General features: G+C 39.2%; 1 protein-coding gene across 2 annotated transcripts in view; it reads left to right on the top strand.

Moving 5' to 3' along the window:
• fstl5 (follistatin-like 5) overlaps positions 1–18,368 on the top strand; it is a 183,542-nt gene that overhangs the window by 122,187 nt on the left and 42,987 nt on the right. For both annotated transcript variants that reach the window (XM_035947209.2, XM_023269221.3), the window contains one exon: positions 3,306–3,426. In XM_035947209.2, coding sequence (XP_035803102.2) covers positions 3,306–3,426 — 121 coding nt within the window. The remainder of the gene's footprint in view (positions 1–3,305; positions 3,427–18,368) is intronic.

Here is an 18,368-nt window from a genome sequence, read left to right on the forward strand (position 1 = left end):
GGCCTATTTGTAAATCCACCTCTACCTGCCCTTGTCTCCCTTCCCTCTCAGTAGTCCCAGCCATGTCTGCTTTGTCTGCAGAGAGCTGGGTGCTGGGTGCTGCTGATAGCTGAAGTGAGGGTGGTGAGGTGAGGTGGAGGAATCATGTCGACAGCCTCCGCCGTGGCTCGTTCCACCCCTCTGAGTTTCATTTCTCCCCCCATTCATTTTTCATTTAAGAGGGTGACACAATATGCTCTCAGCCCAAGGGGCCAAAACGCACCATCGATTTCCCCTCATATTGTGAAGCTCTGATGCTTCACTCAGCCTGAGCCGTTAGCGAGCTCGTAAGTTAGATCGGAGCACACCGGGACGAACCGATAAACACACTGTATGCCTGTAAACACGACGGCTGACTCTCCTTGCTTGTCTGCAGACGTTTAAAGGTGAGCTGAATGCCGAGATGTAAAGCCTGCAAAGATGTGAACAAAATGTTAAAAGCCATTTAATGAGGAAACCACTTTTCTTGTTATGAACTCTTCTGAAAGAGGACTTTGTAATTAGGGCCGAACAAAAGAATGATGCGTTCAGTTCTAAGAAACATGGAGCACGCAGGTGGACTCATGGACGTTCTTGAGAGCAAAAGTTCACACTGTTAAAAGATATCTGAATGATTTTTTAATGCATGGCAGCAATCAGGAATGAACACGTTTTGGCACTTGGCCTTCATCTAGTTAGGTGGTACTGATGAATGCTCTAATGAAGGCTGAGTGCCAGAGCACGTTCTTTTCTGAAAAACCGCTGTGCATGGCCAAGTGGTGAAACCTATTATCTTGAGAAAAAGCAGTTCTGTTAGATCTAAATGGTCTCTAAAGATTTACAACACTTTCACATGATCAAGCTAATGTGCTAAAATAACTATTGTAATTTAGTTTAATACAGATTAAATTTTCCTCAAATCAGGAAAGACATGATAATGTCAGATTCAGGATTAAAGTAAAACAAAAAATACGTCTTTAATAAAAGTGAAAACACTTCTTGTCTTCTTACAGTGAAGTGTGGGATCAAACCTAGAAAGAATGTAAATTAAATATCATATGTGCTGTAATTGTAGTAAAATCATACAGAAAAAAATACACTTGCAGTATTAGTTTAGTAACATTGTATGGTTTTTTAAATGTCTTTGTGTGAAATCTTTGATCTCCTGTAGCAACTGATGTGTCAAATTAACGATGATCCAATACACACTACCGCTCAAAAGTTTGGGGTCACCCAGACAATTTCATGTTCTCCATGAAAACTCACACTTTTATTCATGTGCTAACATAATTGCACAAGGGTTTTCTAATCCTCAGTTAACATTTCAACACCATTAGCTAACACAATGTAGTATTAGAACACAGGAGTGATGGTTGCTGGAAATGTTCCTCTGTATCTCTATGGAGATATTCCATTAAAAATCAGCCGTTTCCAGCTAGAATAGTCATTTACCACATTAACAATGTCTAGACTGTATTTCTGATTCATTTAATGTTATCTTCATTGAAAAAAAAATGCTCTTTCAAAATAAGGGCATTTCTAAGTGACCCCAAACTTTTGAACGGTAGAGTAAGTATAATATAAGAATCTACAAACAAGGATTGAATAATAGAAAGTTGGATGGCTATGCTGGAAAAAGAACGAACAACAAACTCAAGCAGAAGAGTTTCCTGCTGCAAGTCAACAAGATATATAAGAGAAAGCTGACAGCGCACGGACGATGCATGTAAAAACAGCACTACCTGATTCTGAAAACTGTAATACTTTATTTTTATATATTGTTTATAACTAACTATATATCACAACCAGTGCTATATTGTAGTATCCTAAAACAAGGGCTATTTTTTAACTGTAAAATCTCCTGTATAGTTATTACTAGTATTTTTAGGCCATAAAAACATTGTAAATTTGTAAAATTCCGTTTCAATGGCAAACATTGTTGGCCACATATAACTGCAGGCAAATAACTGCAGGCAGTGAGGCTATTCTTATTGGACATGTGGAACTGGTAATGTCAGAATGTCAAAATCTAGGATTCAAGCTTGAAGTCATCGATCTCACACTGAATCTAAACGCACAATATGGATTCTATTCTACATACTACACATGGTACTGTAGTTTGGGAGTGTTAGAGCAAAATAAGACACGTTATTTGTCTAACTTTTCATGATGCTTGCAGTCCAAACAGGCCGTTACTCTAAAGTTTACCATTAAGTGAAAAAGTGAAGGATTTCTTCACCAAATTTCATTCTTATTACTGTGAAAACACAAAGCAGGAAAAGAAGTTGATTTTCATTGGAAACCAATAAGCTCTTTATTGAAGCAATTACCTCCTTCTTTCTGAGAGCTGACATACTTTTTAAGAATATGATATTGCTCTGAGGATCTACATAATAGAAAAACTCATTACAATGTCCTGTGAAGATGACTTTTTATTGCAGTGTGGCTTTAACGAGGTGACAGACATCCACTCTTTAGCAGACGATTCATCACACCAGCACACCATCAATGGGCTGATGAGCTTTGGGGGCTTCTTTCTGTGCTACAGCTTGAACAGTTTATTCTTCTGTTTGCTCTTTTTACTTCTACAGCACCATTTTTGTGTGTGTGTGTGTGTGTGTGTGTGTGTGTGAATAACCACAACACAGCATGAACTAATCATGTTTCAGTTATCTCTACACGGTCATGGCTAGGTTTTAGTTTCATTACTGATTTTGTTTTGCTTTAAATAAGCCACATGAGAACCGCATTTGTGGGATGTGCATGCTAACCACACAGTGAACACTCACATTCCGCCTTGTTCTGGGAAAATGACACTTTAAATGAGCAGCAGAAGTTTTTCTGATTGTGTCTGCAGCACTTTGTCTCCCCGTTTTTGTTTTGAAAGCAACTAACACTTTGTAATTTCTACACTAATCAATTGTAGCCTCAGTCCCATTCCATCAGATCACTTTCCTCTGATTGGAAAAATGACACGGACAAGAAGGCAATTTTTCTTAACTGTGCCTTTGACAGTTATTTTCTGCAGTTGTTTTCTGTGGTGCTAAATGGCTTCAACTTTTGACATAGATTGATGGACATTTACTCCACACTGTGCATTTTCGGATGACGTGATAGTTTTCATTTCCTCGTCTGAAAAAGATTCTCATCTGCACACTGCAGGCTTGTTGCATTTCCATTGAAACCGTTCATTTCCAGCTCTAAACGCCGTCAACCATACCTGCTGCTCCTAGATTGCAAATTGCTTCGCTAAGCGATTAAAGCTCCCTTTCCTGTATGTCTGACAGGATTTCGGGGATGACGGGTCCTTGTACATCACCAAGGTGACCACTACTCACATGGGCAACTACACCTGTCATGCTGACGGATACGAAAAACTGTTTCAGACCCACACTCTTCAAGTGAACGGTAAGCACTTCTTATTTAATTAATTTTGTCCTACATCTGCTGTACATTAGCCACTCTGCTGGATCCACAAATTGCTTTCTACCACTAAAGTTGTATTAAGTGAGAGAACTGCTGGTGTACTTTAAAAATTCATCTGCTGTTATGGTGGGCAGGAGGAAGATTTATAGTCTCACCGACTTAAAGACAGATTTGCATCTATTCTTAAGATTCAGTGTTTTGTTATGCTGTCAAAGTGACTGCATGCGATTTCTGTTATTACTGCTATGATATAGCGTTTTTAAAATATCTGACAGAGGTAGAGCCAGTAATTGTTTTTTTTTTAAATAAACAATGCAAAGCAAGAGAAGCAGAAAGTCACCATTAAACCCCTTTAAGACATGCATTCCTTTTGGTAAATTTGATGGCATCTGAATGTTTTGGTTTCTTGTATAAATTGGACCAAGTATGAGGATTTACAGACTCTAACAGAATAATGAGAATCACCAATAATGAATGTAATCTGAACTTTCCACCTGTTTGTAGGGAGTCTTTCCTCTGATTTTATTAAACAACTGCAGCATCAAACAACAGGAATAAATTCAATAATTGCTATAATTGTAAATTATCCCCAACATGGAAGCAGGATCGATAAGGATCCAACAGCAGGTCACTCTGTGTACTTTTCTTTACTTTGCCTGTGACAGGTGAGCTGTCACACAGTCACCATTTAAAAGCTACAGTTGAATAATATGTTACAGAGTGGATTCAGATTTGTTTGGTAGTGGTTTATAATGCATTATTTTACTTGATATATTGTCCAATCTTGCATCACTGACAAGCATCAGAGGTGTAAAGTGGCTCTCTGTCACGGTTGTGGATACGTCTGAATGAAGCCAAGAAGAACATCAACATAAAAGTGACTTATGTCTGAAGGACAGAATGTGGTCACTTTAACAAACCTATGAATCCAGAAATGTTACCACGCCTGTAAAGGGCTTTACCTTAAGTATTTATTCCTGGGATGCAATGGTCCTTTCCAAAAGGATCCCTCTCCAGCAGCACTTCAAAAGAGAGTGGCTCAGTGAATGATTGTGGAGGGCACTCCTTATTAATGGAGACTCACTGCAAATAAATGGGGAAGCTGAGTTACACCATGCTGCTCTCAGGAAAAAAAATTATAATACCTACTGCAAAAAAACAGCCACTGCTGCCACTAACAATGTATATCTTATTACAAGTACTGAATATTTTAAAGCAGAGGTAGGGAAGTATTGTGAAAGTGTCTCTGTCAAGGCAGCTGCATCTATGTGAAAACAATTATTACTCGAATCGGCATCTAATGTTTTCTTTACGGAGCTTTACTGTCAGTTTGCGCTGATTGTTAAGCGTCCACAACTTTACTTTTCTGGTTTCACATCCACTGCACTCAGTGTTTTGGTTGCTGCAGCTATTTTCTGAGTAAACCCAGTGTACACTCTCTGTTCAGCACTAAAAAGCTGTTAGCAACTATGTGGTGCAGCATTTACCACCTAAAGAATTCAGATGTTTCCCTCAGGAGCTGCTACAGACCAAAAAGGGAGCGAGGAGGAGAGCGAATAGTGGACTTTGATTCACCAGGTGATCAAACACATGACTCCAAATGAATGACGTTGCTGCTCTATAGATGATAATAAGCAATATATGTAAATTAGCGACTGCTTTGCTCAGTTAAAGTGTCATGATATGCCAGTGTTGTGCTCAGAATGTCTTCCCGCAACTCCCAAGTGGCCACACAAATAAGTTATTTTTGTTTTTCATTGTCTCACTTTCAGTTCAGTTAAAGGCCAATAGACTGATGATTTCAATAGTTCATTTTCTGCTCTAGTGAGATTTCTGTTTGTCTCTAGTCAACCTCGCCTCCACAGAATTATAAACCTATATAACTAAACTGCAATTCTAAATTACCGTGTGGGGGAAATGTATTCTCTGCCAGATTGTGTTTGTTTGCAATATATCTCAGGCATGTTATCACAATTATCACATATTTGCCATTTAGTTTAACACTTTACTGTTCCTCCTTTTCCAATCAGTCGTATATTAAATAGGGGGAAACTCGTCAACTGGTTGGGTAATTTTGGAGTTTAAATTTAACCAGGCTTCTCATGTGTAGTTATTGATGTGAAGGTGTTAACCAAAAAGGTCTACTGGAGAAAGGTCCTGTGCCATTTGTTTCAAAATTAAATTACGCTTCTTTCAGAATATAAATGAGAAGGCAGTTTAGCTGTACAGAAAGATAATTTGGTGGAGACAGTTTCTCTGGCAGCCCTGCAAGTCTTTCTTAGTTTGCTTGATATTTAATTATCACGCCCCTTTTTTGATGCAGTGTTCCACGTTTGTTTGTGTGATGGCAAGTGAAAGCCCAACCTAATTTAGCAACAATACCAGTTAAACTTTGATAAGTTCTGCTCTTTGCTAATTGGTTGGGGATAATCAGTATGGTGAACAAACTGTGGTAATGCAGAAACAGAAAGACCGTGGAGAGGGCAAAGGTGATGGGGGTCGAGATTGCGTGGATGGCACTGTTTTCTTCCACCCGTTTTCTAATGAGCTGAATGTAAATAAATCACAATGGGTAGCCAGTGTAGAAAGCCCCAGATCTTCATTACATTTGACAGACAGTTGGTTCATTATCATTCTTCTAAAAGATTACTCTGAGGTTAATTGCAGTGATGTACAGGTCTTATTATAGCCAGTGCTGTGTATATGGAAACAGGGTGAATCCCAGGGGACCGATGACTTTTGCTTGTAATTAATACTGTAACTTCCAGATGACCTTTTTGCCGAAGACTATGAGTTTCACATTCTCAGCCTGGGTGAAGCCTCAGAGGACCTGCTATCACCCGGCCATGACGACTGAGATTTTCTAAAACTCAATTAAGAAACAGCTGAAACAGGGTAATCCAGGGGAAGTATATTCGGAACGCTGTCCATCACTCTGAAGCCACAAGAGAATGAAGAGATATGCATTTGGAGTTTTATTCTGAACAACTGATGAAATTTCGACTGGAAGTGCATTTAGAGGAACTTTTTGATTTCCCTGTGAAGCAGGCTGAGAGCAGAGAGGCTTCCGTATTGTGAGTTATGTGCAGTTTGTGGAGGATCATTAGGGAGGTTTGGTTTTGATCCTTACTTTACCCACTTACCCACACAAACTGACTCATCAAAATGTCCCTCTTGGATTTTGCACAAGCACTTCGTGTATTGGCTGCATGCTTTTATTGACAGCCTGCCTCCTTGTAATGTCCACCTCATCTTAATGAAGACACTGCGATGCTATCTTCAGTGTACAGTATTATCCTCAAGATGTCCATTTTGTTGTGATTATTTGTTATTCTCATTCTAGAGTGTCAGAGCTTTGTTCTTTCTTTTTTTGTTGTTGTTGCAGTGAAACCACTATACCCACAGGAATCAATGAAGTTGCATCTAATTTGTACCGTAGCTACAAAGTTTGTCCACACTCCCAGCCACTTGAGCAGAAAACAAATCGTTGTTTGGGATGAATTACTGAAAGTCTTGGTTGAGTTGTCTAATACACCAACCAGTTCTGCTGCTGCAAAAACGCATTCAATTGACCAACCTGGGAAGCTGCATTCAATTTGAAAACACCATTAGAAATTTAAGTATTTGTGATGTATGCAACACACCTAAAGTTGTCTTCTTGTGTCAGGCAGCGTTATCTTTCAAAGGTTCGCTTTAGCTGTTTGCAGTTATTTGTGATAGAATAGAAGCAGTGTGCATGCACCACTGTTTCATTATTGCCCTTTCTCTGCATGCAAAACTGATTTGATTATACCCTTCCCATTTATGCGGGTGGGAGCTATGTGCACTGTGACCCTGGAAGTCATATTGGTGGGGGTTAACTGTTCCTGGTAGGGTGTGCTAAGTGAGGCGAGCAGAGTAAGACGGATTCAAAGAGCTAGTAGGCGAGCCTATACCCATGGGGCCTTGTTATGAGCCTAGAGTTTAGCTGTGGGAGGCAGAGGTACAGGCCCAGGTGTGCTGATCCTTTGCTTCAAAATGGACCCTTGGGGCCTGGAATGTCATATTTCTTGTGGGAGAGGGGAAGAGCTAGAGGTGGAGCCATACCAACAAGAACCCACTTCAAAACACTGCAGCAGCCCTGTTGTAAGCAGAATTCTTGATTAGAACCAAACTGCCTTTTCTCCACACTTGCTGGATGTATGTGTGAACACTCACAAGCCCCTGGCTGGAAAGCTGCTGTGTTGTAGTTTTTACCTGAGAACCAGATGGTTTCCCGTGTTACTGGGTTTTGTGGAGGTAAAGTGTCTTGTGTTTCGCTGTGTGTCAGTGCTGAAGATCAGTTCACACAGAGTGCACAGACTTGTGGATTTGAAGTGTCTGTAGGGGGTCGTGGGAAGGGTGTCACCTGCGGAAATCATATCTGTGTTAAAGGGACACAAGTAACCGCAATGAAACTGGGAGAGAGTGATGAGTGGAGTTATTTGTACTCTGCATAAGCTGATTTTAATGAATGAGATTAGGAATTAAGCAGTTTGTTTTACTGATAACCTGACCTGCAGTCATGTGTGTCAGACAGTTAGAGAAGAGCCTTCAAATGCTCACAATTTAAAACGTACATACAGAAGGATGACAGATTAAAGGAAAACCCTGAATGCTTCACCCCAACAGTGAGTGATCACCTTTATCCGATAATGAAACATTTCTGTCTTAATGGGAGTATTCTCATCCAGAGTGACAATGCCTCAATCCATAGGACACAAGGGGTCACTGAATGGTTTTAGTACAAAAATTATGTAAATTACATGCTATGATTGAAAATTGGGTCGTCATGTATTTTTGAGACCACTGTAAATGTTTCTCCTTGTGAGCATTAGTTAGTGGTGGCCAAAATACAGCGTTATGCACAAGTGCAAGCCTCTGAAGGATCCTGCATTGATACTGCTCGCTTAATCCGATGTATTTGCTTGACAGAAATCTTCCTCAGTGCACCTTTATCTGAATGAACCTGTCTGCACTCTGAATCACACACATCTTTTCACAGTACGATGACCTCTCTTAAGTTTATGTGAAATTTCCAGTGTTTTCACACCTTGAGGAAGGCGTTGCAATATTTCACACTTTTCATCTGCAGAAAGGTCTTTCTTTCTGCCCAAATTGCAAGAAACCCGTGACTTGATTAACAATGTGGAACAACCTCCTTATGTAGTTTCCTTTTAATTAGGCTCACCTGCCAAATTAATTATCAAACCTGTATGAAATCGATGTCAGTGTTTTTAACAGGCAGGAGAAACAACACAAGTGAAATGTTTCATTGAAAAACAAAAAAAAAACTAATATTTAACCGAAATCCTACTTGCACAATAATTTGGAACACAGTGTATTCCTTCCTTTTACACATATTCGTTTTAAATTCCCTCGTTAGTCATAAACTCTTAAACACTCATCTTCATGTGTCAAAGTTCACAGATGAAAATGCCATGGCTGCTTATTTCGCTTGTCACGTCTTCTAGCATTAAAAAAACAGTTATCAGGACCAGATCCTGTGCATGCACTAACACACAGGCAACTTTACTGTTTTCGAGGAAGAAATGAAAGCGCGTACAAACACGACGCGGCAGAATTCCCCGTAGATCCATTATGCTCCTTAATTCCTGTCCCAGATCTTTTTTACAACACCTCGGGCAGTTTTACGTTTTTTTTACTTTTGTTTTACCCTTGAAAAGTACTTTTTCACTGGCTGTGTGATGTACGTGTGACACACTGGATTCAGGCTTTGGACAAAACTGTTGTCTGAGCAGGATTCCACCCTCATCTCCACGGGAGGCACGAAGCTCAGGTGGGAGAAAAATCGCAAGAAAGAGACAAAGCAAAAATCACGGTGTGTGTTTGTGGATGTCAGTGTGTGCAGACAGTATTTCATTAAGTGCGTCTGGGTTTTTCTGGTTCAGAACGGGGCTACAGGGGGTGACTACACACAAATGGCATGGTCAGTTTGCGTACAGGATGGGTAATAAATCTGTTTTAGTATGTCTGTGCAGATTCTCAGTCATCCAAGTCATGGTAATTGTAGGAACTTTACTAGAAATCAACTGCACTTCTCTTGCTCTTGTAGGTTCTTGGAGATGTTTCACCTCTAGAAGCAGAGGCAGAACTGAAGAAGCCTCCTAGATGAGAGGTAAAACGTCTTCAAGAACCGACAAGAGAAGTCCAACTGATTTCTACTGAAGCTCCTACGAAATCTGTGTTCAAATGTACGCATCTTCCTGTTATTTCTGGTTGTTTGATAAACCTAAATGTCCTACATTCTTGAGCAAACAAGATCCAAATTAACAAAACTAGCTGATATATATCTCTTTAATTCTCACTTGGTTGTTTTCCTTTGATATTGGCTGCAACCTTTTTAGGGGGCCAACAAATATTCCTCTATGCAGAAAAAAATAAATAAACCTGTGTGTGTGTTGTGAGCAGATGTGCACAGGATCATGTGTGTCCCCCCCTTTGAGTTTGTGTTGTTCACAGCACCTGGCCAGTCCTCCCAATACAATGGCTATGACCGGTCTGCTTCTTTTTTTTTTTTTTTTAAGCAACGACCGCGCGTTTGATTTGATTGAAGAGCTGTAACAAGTCTGGCAGGCTTAGTTGGAAATCTCCAAGTCGTGTGATGGTGAAGTGGTCTGCTGCCATGGTATTTGTGTGATCTGTGCTCTTGCATGTATGTGTGTGTCTGCACGCCTGCTCGTCTTCTAGAGCATAGAGCCTTGCTGAGTGATTGACGACTGGCTGGGGAGCTTTATGATGGAGCTGTCAGTCCTGCTGTGTCACATTCTCCTGGCAGTGGCTCTCCTGACACTCTCAGAAACCCATCAGAATGCAACTTCTCTCACATCTTGTCTGAATCGAGTTGTGAGTGGAAAAATCCCACTGCCCGGCTTGCTGCTTTCGTTTTTCATGACTGCCTGGGCAGAGGAAACAGTGATTTGCACGCAGGAATCAAGTGTACATGTGCACAATAATGGACTGTGCAAGCGAGGTATTTTCAAAAGGAACAGTTGGCATTTTTCCTGCTGAGATGCTGCGGGGACCTGGTGGAACATGTCGATCTTCACCGAAAGAGAAGACAGACTTTTTATTAATGTTTTGAGGCAATATAGTAGATAGTAGGTTAATCAATGCATTCATTTTAAACCTTTTATAAGGATGAAAAACAAGCTAGACATGATAAGACGCCAGTTATTTTTTGATTCCAAAAAAGCAGCCGCCTCCAAATGGAAAAATTAAAAACAAATGGGCGAAAGTTTTTGAGTTACTCCTAAGTAGGGATGTCCCAAGCCCACTGGAGAATTTCTAATTGATCAAAATCTGCATCAACCCTTGCCCAATTTGTCAGATAGTCCCTGGGATTACGTAATGTTGTTCTAGTTTTTCCCAGCTTAAATTAACATTTGTCAGTGAGATGGAGTCAGTAAGCCTTATAGAAGTCTTTATCATGGTGCTCCTTTACCAGCTCAACTTCCACAATGTTCTCTGTTGGTCAACATGGTCGTACTACTTAGACTTAGACAGACTTTATTCATCCACAAGGGAAATTTTGTTGTCACAGTAGCTCAGAACGGTAATCTTAAATAGACCAGAACAGCAATAGAATTATACAATAGTAGGATATACACATTACAAAATAGAAGAATTAAGGAATAATATTGGGAATTTACAATATGGAACAGGTAGCTATAATGCAGTGCCAGTTTACACACGAGTATCGACATAAATGAGTGGGTTATCTATCACAGACTGGGGAGTTATTGTACAGCTGTATAGAGTATGGTATGAATGTGCACCTGTAGCGCTCACTGTGACAGCGCAGCTGTAAGAGTCTGAACCAGGTACTACATCCAATCTACAGTATGTGTAGTGTGTACTGTGTCCACTAGCATAATGGTATCAGGTATCGGCACATACTAAATATTAAATATCTCTGGAGTAAAATCGAAATTTAAAAAAAAAAAAACAAAAACCCTGATCCTTATCCTCTGTACTACTAACAGTTAAGTAACACTGTTGATGCATCTAAGAATATATGAGGCGTCAGATTCCTGCCAGTAATAACTCTTAAATGTTGTTGACGATGAAGTAACTGCAAATACAGATGATTTTCTTAAAATTCTTGGCTCCACAATAGGTCATCAAGACTGATCATTCAAAAGGAAGTGAAATATTTGTCCTTTTCTGCAGTGTTTATCTCCCCCTAACTGTTTACCACAAAACAAGAGTTGCTTTGATTTGTGCTCCATCTTTGAGCAGCAGAACAAGATGGCTTCCACAAGAGACAAGCTCCGACAGGTGACAGGTGGCTTTTCTAACTTAATGTCTTTTTAATGTTTTGCCTTTTCCTCAAACAACAAGTTGTGTCACTTATAAGACTGACTATCAGCACACAGCAACACCCAATGCTGTCAACATCGTGTAAACAACTTTAATTTCTTGAAGCTTAAAAACTACCTAAACACCACAGAATATTAAAACATCATATGAAAAAATAATAATGCATGTCCTAAACCTGTGTCCTTGTGTTAAATATTCAGGCATCTCTTGGTGTTGGCCCAATACAAAATACATTTAGAGCCCTGTAATTAATTCCATTTTCCTGATCTAACAGCCAGGTATGAGGGAGATGTGAGTGGAGGTCAGCGACTCCACTGCTCATTATCGCTCCATAACAATGAAGCAACAACAATTTTTATCCAAGAATAACTAAACTCTTGTAGCTACACACATTGTACCAATTCTGTTGTATTCTGAAATGTGTCACATTATGGAAGATGGTGATGTGGTGACGTCTGTTTCAGTACACATTTAATTTTATCCTTTAACAAATTCAAACATCTCACACAACAGATATTATGAAAACTGTTGATTTGGAGGCACGTCCACCTGCCTTTAATGCTCATTTAAAAGCCAGAAGCTTAAACCTGCTTATGCCCGTTTTCTATCTCCTGGTTTCAATAATCTTTTTTGAGTTTATGTATTGCAGTTTGTATTTATTTAACAATCAGTGTCGAGATAGACAATATACACAGATAATGAGGTACAGCGCATAACAATAGTTTCCTGGCCAGAGAAAAAACTGTGAGCATATGTGGTTTCATTTGCAGTCATTCAATGATTACATTCATTTTTGTTAAATAGTTTCACCCATTAATGTAGCTCATATATTAAAAAATATTAATCTGCAGTTAATTGCTGTTAGTTGTAAATATTGCTTTTCCTAAACTAACAACAATTATCCCAATTCTCTTGATAGTGTCAGCTACATTTGTTTGAAATGCAAATACATACATCAATGCATGTAAGCAGTTACATACGTTAAGCATTATTTTAATGCCTCAACTCCACATTTTAATTTGCACTCATTCAAAGCCTTGCAGACCTTTCTCTTTTTTTCCTAATTAAATAGACTTGCACTACTGGCTTTCCAAGTTTTAATTCTTTGATTCTGCCTTAGAGGGAAGTTAAATAATTTATGGCACTTTATCGATCTCTATCAGTTTGAACTCCAATAGCATTAACAGATGTCTACAGCAGGATGGACTTTCTCTCCTGCATTTACACTCACAGAAGGAAAGCAGTGACACGAGCCTTTTCTCAAATAATGGGCCTTTAACTAAGGAATGACCTTTATGGAGCTCTGTGGGGAGCCAGTGGGAATCACAGCAACACTGATAGAACTTAGCTCTTCCTACACGAGTTTCAGCCCTCCATCCTTTAATTGTAACTTACCGAGTAGCAGTCACGTGACAGACAACAGTCACGGTAGAGAAAGTGGATATTTGTGTGAAAAACCTGTAAGAGTACAAGGTTGTGTCTACACTGCTTGCTGGATATTATCTCAGGAATGAGGTGAGATGTGAAGTGCTCCTTCGCTAAGCAGTCGTTATGAAAGGAAGAAATCAAGCGTTTATTCTCACTGATATTCTCCTTTCATCACAAAGATGCCATGAGAGTTCAAACACCACAATGTGAGGTCACATACAACATTAAAACCCTTTAAATACCAGACGTCTCAGCAAATGCACTTTTATAAATTCAAAAATCCTTTTAACAGTAGACAAAGCAGTCAACACAAGGTCAAGACTTCAAAAGCCAAGAATGAATGTTAAATATCAGTTGTTAAAGTCTCTCTTTGGTTAAATCTGTAAACATTTATCTCTGTATCAAAATTCGACACTTTTTTCTTTTGTTAAAATAATGCCTTCCATAAATGGTTTAAATCCAACACAGTTCCAGAAGTCTGAATCCATGCTTTTGCTGTTGCAGTTTTAAAGTGAAAATGGTCAGTTGACCGTCTTCTAGCATGAAAAGCAAATTCCATATGGACATGTTTTTTACACCGGACACACCCTTTAAGCCTGCATGGACAAGAGGTTTTCATAATAATGCTCTGAATAAAGGAAATTTGAACATCTGGCATCAGATTTCTGGGCACATGATACAATTCGCTACACTTTTACTGTCAGTTTACACTGAAATCCATTTTGCATCCTTAAGGCCGCCTTTGTTAAAGAGGTAGACACATAATTACGAACAGTTCATACAAAGAAAGGCTTTACGGACTTACAAACGCAACATATTCTCAACTCTCCTCTGACAACACACTGATCCTGGTTAAGCAGCAGAATGGACTGATGTATAAAAGAGCCTAATAAGTCTAACGAAGAGATTTTAAGCTTAAAGCAGAAGTTGATACTCTTGGTTTAAGACGTGTGAGAAAAAAAGCGATGCTCTTTGTGAGTGTTCAAAAGTTTGGCCAAATGCAGCTTGTACAAATACAAATGTGACGATACAGTTCGGTTTAAAGTTTCAATGATGGGATGGCGAACCAGCTGTACTGCAACACAGAACAACACTTTGAATCCAGAATTTAAAAACGACAAATCAGGCTTTCTAGCTTCAAAATTGTAAGAAGAACAGAAATACTTATCTTCTTACATATACAGTCCATACATCTATCACAACAACACTGTAATCCTTATGAGTGCCGACTTGTTTTATTTCTGCATTCTGAATTGTCACTATAGCTAACACATAATCGGAGGGACTGGAAATAATTTCCTCTCTCTTTTTTGCATTAATAACAAGGGCATTTTTGTCACACCATTAACCACTTAGTTTTACCCTGCTGCAGACTGGGGTCATCCACAACAGTCAGCTGGGACAGAGAGGTGGAATCATCAGAGTGTTTTAAGACAAACTGATTGGGCCTACTGGTGCTGCAATCAGCGCTGAACAAAGTAAATAACAAAGGTGAACTAATGCGGCCTTGAGGCGCTCCTACGTTTGTTCGGAGAATAATGTGTATTATTGCACACTGCACAGTACTGTATTAAATGCTAATGAGAAGTCCAGGAAAAGGGTCCTGCCATGTGTTCTAAGGTTTCTGGAAATGTTTGGAAATAACATGCACAACTGTAACTACTGCATTTTCTGTACTGCGATCTTTGTTGCAAGCACATTTGAAGGGATCCTGGAAGTTTCCAGTTGGTTTATTGAGCTTCTGAACTACATTTCTTTTCCAGAAATAACAAATACATTTCCTATTGGCCAGTAATGAACTTTGTTTTTTGGGATATGGCAGAAAAGTGTTTGCTTAAAGATGATATTCCTGTCATCTTCTTAATAGAATCTTTTAGGTTTATTAAGCTGAAAAACACCCTACAGAGGTTTTCTATATGCCTGTGTATAATTGATTTGAATCCTAAACGAATTAACACATTTAAATTTGTTCCCTTGGGGTGTAATTTTAATACAGTCCACAATATTACTTTGTATTAACCCTTTGATTACTTAGAATCGCTGGAAAAATCCACTCTGCTTTCCAATTATTCCCACTTTTCATGAAAACATCATGATGATTTTTCCCTAAAATAGTTAATTGTGTATTAACGTTGTGCTGATCTAGGGTGAATACCTGCACAGAAACCAGTTTCAGGAAACTAGGCTGGGTTACTAAAGCTTTGGCAGCCAGTGGGCCCCTCCCATCACAGATGTTTGGTTGAACTGGGTCCAGGAAGCCTACAGAGGACTGAAATGCAGCTTCTGCTCTGCCTGAGCCAGCCGCTGCCATCCAGAGCAGTGATTAGCTCTGCTCTTACCTGCTCTGTAATTACACCCCTACACGCCGCGCATGCACTTTTACAGTCGCCTGTCTGACTCCTGTAGTGGTGTTAGCGGCTCCGATTGTATCATGGCTCAGAGACCTTTAAAAGACAGCACCAACCAGCTCCACCGTCTGAAATCACACAGGCAATTTACCCAAAAACCGCATGAGATGAGATGTGAGCTCAATCTCATGCCATCTATTTTCTATCAGCCTGAAGAGCATCAGAGGATATTTCTATACACTGTATTGGCCATAAGAAAAGATCACCACCTGCCCTCCTTTTCAGCACCTGTTAGACACACTTTGAAGGTTTAAAAAGCAGAAAGATGTTTGACATCTTTGAAATCACATGTATACATGCAAAAATAAATCCATGCACGCAAATTGTAATGTTTTTACACACCAATTCAATGTAATTCTATTTCGCCACCTAAAGAGTATTATAGTAGACTAAATTATAGAAGAAATGATGTCAAAATGTTGGGAAGTGCAGCAAAATTATAACTGCACTAAAACACTAAGCAAAAAGGATGTCAGTCTGAAGAAAATGACTTTTTAACTGAGATTTAAAGAGAAGAAGAAACAGCGAGTCTGCTTAAATCCAAGAGTCTGACTCAAAAGGTTCAGTCTCAAAGGTCAAAGGAATTACAGATCTTATAAGAAATCTTTGCCGGAGGATCTTGCGCTGCGTACAGTCCCAAAAGGGATTTGCATTTCAGAGGTGTATAATAAAATAAATCATAAAATTTCCATACTACAACATACAGGTAACCAGTGTAGGAGTGTTAAAATGTGTTGTTATGTGGACTCTTTTCTTGGATTTAGAGAGCGGTCTTGCTGCAGCAGTCTAGATAAACTGGAGTTTAAATAGGTTGTAGTGACTAAGACAGGAATACAGCTTTGTAACTCATTATATTTGAATCTATCTGTGATGTAATTAAAGCATATCTGACAGTAATAATCAGCGGATTGTTTGGTTAAACAATCATCAGTGATCTGGAAGCAGCAGGTGGCGAAACATTTATGAACTACACTCGTGAAAATGCAGCGACCTAACTTTATACAAATGTAGAGCCAGAAAAAAACTTCATTCACATTCATCCTTTTGTGTACTTTCATATAGCACTAGTGATGAAGTGATGATTGCTTAAGAGAAAAGATTTCCTGCACTAACCTGAATTTAACTCTACCTGACCGCTGTGTGATTAGATGTGATTCTTGAGGGGGAAAAAAAATCTCTGGAACGATTAATAAAGGTCTTCTGATTGAGATTTTTCTTAAATTAAAAAAAAAAAGGCCCGAGGATCTGTTTTGTTTCAATTCCAACACACTAATTAACCCAACTTTGTGAGATTGCCTGAGAGGTTTTTATTAATGGGATGCTCGAGGGAACCTGGTTGATCCATGCTCGTGCTATACGGCTGTTGATTAATGGGTTGTTGTTGTTGTGTGCCAGAAACAAAGGTACGTGTCGTGTTTGTCGTGACCCTGAAATCTTCACTTCACATGGACACACACACACACACACACACACACACACTCACACACACATCCTGCCACTCAGCCACTGATAAGTAAATACATCTGTGAACCAGTTCTACAGTTCATATCTTAAATCTTCAACATCACCAGTGTTTATCTGTTTGATGTATTTGCTGCTATTTATTACACTGCGGATAAAGGAGCTCTCTATAAATTTACAATACAAGGCTCGATTCCGTTTTTTCCAAACTGATTGTTATTTCTAACTCCTTAACAACTCCAGTTAGGTGTTCTGTAATATCCAACTTTTGTTCACATTTGGGATATGACATTTACACTGAGCATAAAGAAATCTGGTTATTCATATTCCTGTCTTGATTCTAATTATCCACATTTTCCTTTTGTCTGCTTCAGTGCAGGTTTTAAGCCTCAGACATTCAGATATTCTGTCATTACTTTCCTGACCAATTTACTCTAACAGCTGATGATCAATCAGGCTGTGTGGATTCAGCTTCTCCATCTAATCAGTAATGGAAGAGGAGAACGATACAGTTTGTCTTCCGCAGAACTTTATTATCATTTGATGTGTGGATAACTTTAGCAGTCATGAGTTTTTTGTTCCGCCTATAAAATGATAGAAAAGAATGAAAAATGTTTCATGCAGTTTAAGCCACTGCATTATCTCTGTCGAACCAAAAGTCCAAACCCAGAAGAAATTCATGAGCAAATCTGCACATTGAGAAACACGACGTTCAGCCGCTGTTTGGAATTATTGCCAGAAAAAAAAGAATCAAATAGTTGCTGCTGATTTTTTTTCTCTATTGAGTCAACGCAAACATTCTGTATTACCAGTCTCAGTTCAAGACAGCCCAGCGTACAATTTACCATCCTGCCGTCAATCAGAAGAGAAATCTGATCCGGGATTTAGTCTGAACTTATGTTGGATCTACATTATTTGGTATATATGTTTACAGATCCAGTCTTAAACCAATCTGCTCGCCGACTGATCACGGCAGCCATGATAATGTCAGGCATGTTTGATATTTACACGTCTGGATGCTCATGATTATCACGCTACCGCCTGGAGCTGCAGCCGCTGTTGCCGAGCAATAGTAAACATGTTAGCCTTTAGGGCTAACATACACATCCAGATATTAAAATGACTCTCCGATTGGTCCCTCTGGCATTATAATCTTAATAATAGCCTGTGGTGTGTGAGGAACCATTATTTTTCAACTCTTGTAGTGTCTGAGATTAGATACAAGAATATCTGTGAGGTTTCTCCTTATATGGGGGATGCAACCCA

The sequence above is a fragment of the Amphiprion ocellaris genome, chromosome 13 (assembly GCF_022539595.1).
Source record: "Amphiprion ocellaris isolate individual 3 ecotype Okinawa chromosome 13, ASM2253959v1, whole genome shotgun sequence".
NCBI classification, from domain to species: domain Eukaryota; kingdom Metazoa; phylum Chordata; class Actinopteri; family Pomacentridae; genus Amphiprion; species Amphiprion ocellaris.